General features: G+C 43.2%; 1 protein-coding gene across 2 annotated transcripts; it reads left to right on the top strand.

Moving 5' to 3' along the window:
- Nucleotides 1-497: 497 nt before the first annotated feature.
- Nucleotides 498-6,404, top strand: LOC129472888 (HLA class II histocompatibility antigen, DQ alpha 1 chain). 2 transcript variants are annotated; one of them, XM_063632380.1, is made up of 4 exons: nucleotides 498-670; nucleotides 4,468-4,716; nucleotides 5,129-5,410; nucleotides 5,759-6,404. In XM_063632380.1, the coding sequence occupies exons 1-4, from the start codon at nucleotides 589-591 to the stop codon at nucleotides 5,911-5,913; spliced, it is 768 nt and encodes a 255-aa protein (XP_063488450.1). In that variant the 5' UTR covers nucleotides 498-588; the 3' UTR covers nucleotides 5,914-6,404. The 2 variants fall into 2 exon arrangements, with proteins under 2 accessions (XP_063488450.1, XP_063488451.1); XM_063632381.1 differs by having other exon boundaries at nucleotides 538-655; nucleotides 5,759-5,932.
- The last annotated feature ends 905 nt before the right edge of the window (nucleotides 6,405-7,309 follow it).

Below are 7,309 nucleotides of genomic sequence, written 5' to 3'. Positions count from 1 at the left end.
GCCAAGACGGGCAAATCATGAGGCCAGGAGTTCGAGACCAGCCTGGCCAACATAGTGAAACCCTGTCTCTACTAAAAATACAAAAATTAGCCAGGTGTGGTGGCAGGTGCCTATAATCCCAGCTACTTGGGAGGGTGAGGCAGGAGAATCACTTGAACCTGGGAGGCAGAGGTTACAGTGAGCCGAGACCACGCCATTGCACCTCAGCCTGGGTGACAGAGTGAGACTACGTCTCAAACAAAAAAAAAAAAAAGAAAAGAAATGCCCACCCCTCTTGCCACTGGCAGACATGCACACACCAGCGAAGATCCCAGTTTAGTGTCCTCCCTCTAGTCATAGCACATTTCCTCAAGTCCACTCTGAGCGGAGGCTGCATCACAACCAGGGGATTTCCCTGTCTCTTTCCAGGGCTCTTAATACAAACTCTTCAACTAGTAACTGAAGTGTCATCATAGGGGATTTTTCTAATTGGCCAAAACCTGACCTGGCAAGGTTTGGTTTGGGTGTCTTCAGATTTCCTTGTCTCGAGGTCCGCACAATTGCTCTACAACTCAGAATAGCAACTGCTGAGGCTGCCTTGGGAAGAGGATGAGCCTAAACAAGGCTCTGATGCTGGCGGCCCTCGCCCTGACCACCGTGATGAGCCTCTGTGGAGGTGAAGACATTGTGGGTGAGTGCATGAGTGAGGGATGTTCTCTGGAGCTGGAGGAGAGGAAATTGAAGGAAAAGAGAGAAAACAATTTGCAGGGAAACTAGAGATTTCCTAAGGACCCCTTCAGTATTAAGAGATTTAAAAATTATGGCTGTTCCTCCTTCAGGAAACCAGAGCCCCAACCTACTCTTTTTGTTATCTATGCTGTTGGCGTTCACTAAGGATGCTATTCTGTTTATATTGCATTCAGTGACTACAGCCTGGAGGTCTCTATATCATTCCATCATGATTGCCTCAAAAATTAGCGAGGTTTCCATCGGTGGAGAATTTTTTATTATTAAAAATTTGTGAAGTGTCGCTCTCAAATTTCTCTGAACAACTTTTGAAGCTTTTCATATGTCTCCTGTAGTCGAACTTGGGGTAAATAGTTCCATCAATTATACATGCTATAGACATTAAGAAAGATGCCCTTTTCTTTCTCTCAGACTTACTCACATTTCCACATGGGAACTGGCACAGGTGGGGAGTGGGTAAAGGAGTCCAGCAGGCTGAATGCCATCAACTATCATTTTACCACATGGTCCTCACTTACTCTCAGCCGCCTCATATGTTTCACCTCACAAATAATCAAATAAAATGGGCATGTAGCTAAGCTTTGTAAATAGTGAAAACATGAATGTCAATTTTTTTTCCATATGTCTATTACAGGTGTAGCTTCACATTTCTTTTCTTTAGCAAAATAAGGAATCCTTTTATTTTAAAATTGAGAATTTATAGAAAAACTTAGTAAATTAAATTACTTTATTCTTATATTATCAACCCAAATTACCTGTTCTTCACCTCATCTAATGACGTCCTATAAAAAGAAAAGTGGTCCAGACATGGTGGCTCATGCCTGTAATCCCAGCATTTTGGGAGGCCGAGGCAGGAGGATCATTTGAGCCCAGGAGTTTGAGACTAGCCTGGGCAACATAGCAAGATCTCATCTCTACAAAAAAGAAAAATAAAAATTAGCCAGGTATGGTGGTTCGTGCCTGTGGTGCCAGCTACTCAGAAGGCTGCAGTGGGAGGACCACTTGAGTCCAGGACGTGGAAGCTGCAGTGAGCCGTGATGGCACCACTACACTCCAGCCAGGGCAACAGAGAGAGACCCTGTCTCAAAAAGAAAGAGGAAAGAAAAAGAGAAAGGAAGGAAGGAAGGGAGGGAAGGAAGGAAGGAAGGAAGGAAGGAAGGAAGGAAGGAAGGAAGGAAGGAAGGCAGGCAGGCAGGCGAGAGAAAGGGAAGGAAGGAAGGAAGGAAGGAAGGAAGGAAGGAAGGAAGGAAGGAAGGGGAAAGAAAGGGAAGGGAGGAAGGAAAAAAGAAAGAAAGAAAAAGGAAGGAAGGAAGCACAGATTAATTATTTGGTCTCTTAGTCTCCTCTGCCTTTGTCATCCATCTCTTTCCACCTCTCTTCATGCATTCCTTTCTCCTCTTCCTTTTCAGGATCCATCTCTGACTCCCTGCTCCTTTATAGAGATGGGCAGTGGGTTTGTAAAACAAAAGTTGAAAAGTTGGATAGTTAAAAGGGGAAGTGAACTGGAAGGTACTCTAAACTTTCACAACCTTATTAACTGTGGCTGCTCCCATTCTGATTTTGTTTGGCAGTGGAAGTTTCACCTGCTTCTCCAGAGCACTTGGCTTATTTGTTCCAAATTTCCTTTCTTCAGCCTCACACCAGAGTGCCCTGGTCAGGCTCAGCTCATCCATTAGGCACAATGTGGGCAGTGCAGGGGACCCTCCATACTGTAAAGCTACATGAGAATGTTTTAACTCCTTTCAAAATTATAAAAAAATGAAATTGTAGAGCCTAAGAAAATGTTTTAACTTTTAATTCAGCCTAGATTATATTGTCTTTACACCAATTCAGTCATAAAATATTATTTTCCTTATTTTTTGGAGGAAGGGGTCCACACAAGCAAGAGTGCTTAGGGCTAACAAGTCAGAACGCAGCCCTGGTCATGGCTCATCCTGGCCTTCATGTGGTTCTGCTACCTGTGTGCCTGTCAGTCTTCCCCAAAATCTATGTGGTCCTCAAATATAGCAACTGTCATTTAATATACATGTTTGAGCACACAGTGAGCTAAGTTTTAAGGATTCAAAGACAAAGTCATGCTGTCTTCCCTGCAGTGGGTGCTCAGACTAGTGATGGAAACAGTATGGGGTGCAGGAAAGTAGAAGGCCATTGCTGAGCAGGCAGTGGACTCAGCAGAGGCTGAAACTATACAAGTGACTTGGTTCCAGCTGGACCAGCAGGGTGACCAGATGAAAAGAAGAATTGCATATATTCCATATATATTTATGTTTGAACAAAGAGTCAAGGTTTATTGCAAGGTTAAGGAGGCTTTGTTGGTGGCCTGTTAAGACCATCCAGGGTGGTCATACTGGATAGGGAAGAAGGTGAGCTGGAAGAGGAATAGACAAACTTGGACAGCCAGAAGTTGAGATGGAGGGGTTGGAGGTCATAACGTGGTCAAAAACATGTTGATGAGAGGACTTAGCTACAAAGTTGTTAAGCAGAAACCTCAAGGATGGATTTTAGGATTTCTCCAGGAAGTCCTAAAAGATAATTTCATTTCAGGGAGAAAAACAACAGATCACTGCAAAGACCGGGGAACTTGAAAGGATAATGCAGTTTGGTTTGCTTCGCAAATACTTGTGAAGGATGTTAGACCATAAGGCTGTCAATATCCTCCTCACAGAACTTACTACAGTACATTGTATCTGCTCCCTTACCTACCTGACTCTCCCACTACTCAATTTGTTCCATAATGGTAGACGATGCCTGATTGGTGTTTTACACATCCCCTGCTATGTCTGACACTTGTGGATGCTCAGAAAGTGGGGAAGGAAGGAAAGATACAATGGTAAAAGGCTTACACACGTCTTGACAAGAATGTTCGGTTCGGCTCATTTGGCTGGAGTCGTACTGCATGGCTGCCATTCTGCTCTGGCATCCTCAGACAAGCATACTGCCCGTTAGAGGAAAAAGGGTGAATATAAATGTTAAGTCAGAATGCTGCAGACATTTAGTAACCTCCTTCAGAGGAAAAAAAAGGTAGAGGGAATGATAGAAATCTAAAACCTAGTAGAGCTCCCACTTTTTCATTTCAGAAGAAATCAGTTGCTGTCCTCTAAGGACCATTACTATTAACACAACAGAGACCTTAGAAGGAAGCATTGTTTATTTATTATAGATTTTGTAATGTTATTATCGTTCTCGTTATACTCTTTCTTATACCCTAAAAATCGTTAGCAGAAATTATTTTAAATTAATAAGATCCTGCATGCTTTTCCTTTTTTAAAAAAAAGAAAGATCTCTGTGTAGAGTGTCCTGTTCTGAGCCAGTCCTGAGAGGAAAGGAAGTATTAACTGATGAAAGAATTAAGTGAAAGATAAATCTTAGGAAGCAGAGGGAAGTAAATCTAATCTATGACTAAGAAAGCTAAATACTATGATAACTGATTCATTCCTTCTTCTGTTCATTTACATTATTTAATCACAAGTCCATGATGAGCCAGGCACTCAGGAAATTGTGAAAATTGGATGTGCGATATTCTGCCCTTGTGTATCCCACACTAGAGTGGGAAAGAAAGCACACTTTAAACTGGACAACTACTAGCAGGAAGAGGGGAGGAAGCAGGGGCTGGAAATGTCCACAGACTGTGCCAAAGACAAAGCCCATAATATTTAAAAGTCAGTTTCTTCCATCATTGTGTGTATTAAGGTTCTTTCTTCCCTTGTTCTCTGCCTTCCTGCTTGTCATCTTCACCATCAGCTGACCATGTTGCCTCTTACGGTGTAAACTTGTACCAGTCTTACGGTCCCTCTGGCCAGTTCACCCATGAATTTGATGGAGACGAGGAGTTCTATGTGGACCTGCAGAGGAAGGAGACTGTCTGGCAGTTGCCTATGTTCAGCAAATTTAGAAGGTTTGACCCGCAGGGTGCACTGACAAACATCGCTGTGTTAAAACATAACTTGAACATCGTGATTAAACGTTCCAACTCTACCGCTGCTACCAATGGTATGTGTCCACCATCCTGCCTTTCTTTACTCAATCTATCCCTTTATACCAAGTTTCATTATTTTCTTTCCAAGAGGTCCCCAGATCTTCTCATGGCAATTGCTGAAATTTTATCATTTCCCTTCTCTAAAATCACATATTCCCATGTAATATAAGGGTTTTTCCATTATGCATTCAGTAAATCCTTCTAGGAGAGGTCTTATCAAACTCCTACTTTGTTAAACACGCCCACAGAGAGAAGGGCACAGGAATAAAGCAGAGGCAATGTGTCGTTGCTCCCAAGCAGAAGGTAAATAAGACCTCTTTGACTATCAGGTGGTGAAATGCTGGTAGGAGGACTCTTCCAGGATGTAATGCAGAAGCTCAGGGCAAGCTATTCACACTTCACACCAGTGCTGTTTCCTTACCACAGAGATTCCTGAGGTCACAGTGTTTTCCAAGTCTCCCGTGACACTGGGTCAGCCCAACACCCTCATCTGTCTTGTGGACAACATCTTTCCTCCTGTGGTCAACATCACATGGCTGAGCAATGGGCACTCAGTCACAGAAGGTGTTTCTGAGACCAGCTTCCTCTCCAAGAGTGATCATTCCTTCTTCAAGATCAGTTACCTCACCTTCCTCCCTTCTGCTGATGAGATTTATGACTGCAAGGTGGAGCACTGGGGCCTAGACGAGCCTCTTCTGAAACACTGGGGTAAGGATGAGTTTCACCGTTTTTTGATGCTTTCTTGTCTGTCAAGTTCAGAACTTCCTGCCTTTTACTCCTTATTCCCAAAACTTGTTTTCCACACTTCATGAGTTTCTTTTATCTTTTTTTTGAAAGAATAAGGCAACAAAAGCAGAGATGTATTAAAAATGAAAGTACACTCCACAGGGTGGGAGCAGGCCTGCCACTTCATGGATTTCTAATAATAGACTTCACTCGCCTCCCTAAGCTGGGGAACTTCAGTCTTTGCAAAGCCAACCCTCCACCCCATCCCCTCCCACACACATGCACATGAACATGCTCTGCATTCTGACCTCAACAACTTCACTTCCACAGAGCCTGAGATTCCAGCGCCTATGTCAGAGCTCACAGAGACTGTGGTCTGCGCCCTGGGGTTGTCTGTGGGCCTCGTGGGCATTGTGGTGGGGACCGTCTTGATCATCCGAGGCCTGCGTTCAGTTGGTGCTTCCAGACGCCAAGGGCCCTTGTGAATCCCATCCTGGAAGGGAAGGTAAGATTGAGATTTGTTAGAGCTGGAGGTACAGGAAGGAAAGTGGGAGGGAGTTGTTGACATGAATATGGTTGAAAGTTGTAGGGGAATTGGGAAGTGGCATGATGAGCACACAGGAGCCCCCTCGGACCCATCGATCTCATGTCTGTCCTGTTGCAGGTGCATCGCCATCTACAGGAGCAGAAGAGTGGACTTGCTACATGACCTAGCACTATTCTCTGGCCTGATTTATCATATCCCTTTTCTCCTGCAAATGTTTCTCCTCTCACCTCTTCTCTGGGACTTAAGCTGCTATATCCCCTCAGAGCTCGCAAATGCCTTTGAATTCTTTCCCTGACTTCCTGATTGTTTTTCTTTTCTCAAGTGTTACCAACTAAGAGATGCCTGGGGTAAGCCGCCCAGCTACCTAATTCCTCAGTAACCTCAATCAAAAATCTCCATGGAAGCAATAAATTCCCTTTATGAGATCTATGTCAAATTTTTCCATCTTTCATCCAGGGCTGACTGAAACTATGGCTAAGGATTGGGAGACTCTTATGTTTCAAGCCAATTTAATCTCATTTCCCAGATCATATTTCATGTCCAGTAACACAGAAGCAACCAAGTACAATATAGCCTGATAATATGTTGATTTCTTAGCTGATGTTAATATTTCTTTCTTCTTTGTGCTCCCACCCTTTGCACTGCCACCCACCCCTCAATTCAGGCAACAATGAAGTTAATGGATACCCTCTGCCCTTTGCTCAGCATTGTTATAGCAAAAATCTTAAAACCAAAAAATAAGTTTGTACTAATTTCAATATGGCTTTTAAAAGTATGAAGAGAAATAAATTAAGATAAAGGAACTTTGAATCTCAAAAATATCAAAAGTAAAAATTTATTCTCAATACTTTAAATTTGTGAAGAAATGATGACAGTAGAAGCCTTCCTCTCCCCTCCTCGCCTTGAGGGAATAAAAATTCTTTAGGCAGGAAAAGAAATGGAAGTCAGAAAAACATTAGAAAAAGACAATAATGTGGGTATCTGAAAAGGAACAAATACTTATTCCTCACATAGGGCTAGTGACAATGGGGAAAGGGATGGGAGTAGAAGCCACAGACATATCTCGGAGCCCTAGTATAGAGGCGCAGTCTGCCTCACCTCCTGAATGAAGCTTTGCTAGATAACCACGTATCTTTCCCTGTGCCACCCTGGCACGAAGGAGACAGTATAGTGGATATGGCTGCAGGATGTTTCTAGGAAACATGCTGATAGAAAACAATACCAATATCTTCAGAAATCCCCAGCCCTTTCCCCTAACCCTCCTGGGTAAGGAAAGCACTAGCTTATAAGAGAAACCCTAGGAGGAACAACACAGTTGAGACAATGTAGCAGCA

Source organism: Symphalangus syndactylus, chromosome 23 (genome assembly GCF_028878055.3).
Source record: "Symphalangus syndactylus isolate Jambi chromosome 23, NHGRI_mSymSyn1-v2.1_pri, whole genome shotgun sequence".
Classification (NCBI taxonomy): domain Eukaryota; kingdom Metazoa; phylum Chordata; class Mammalia; order Primates; family Hylobatidae; genus Symphalangus; species Symphalangus syndactylus.
This window is presented reverse-complemented; position numbering and strand designations above follow the sequence as displayed.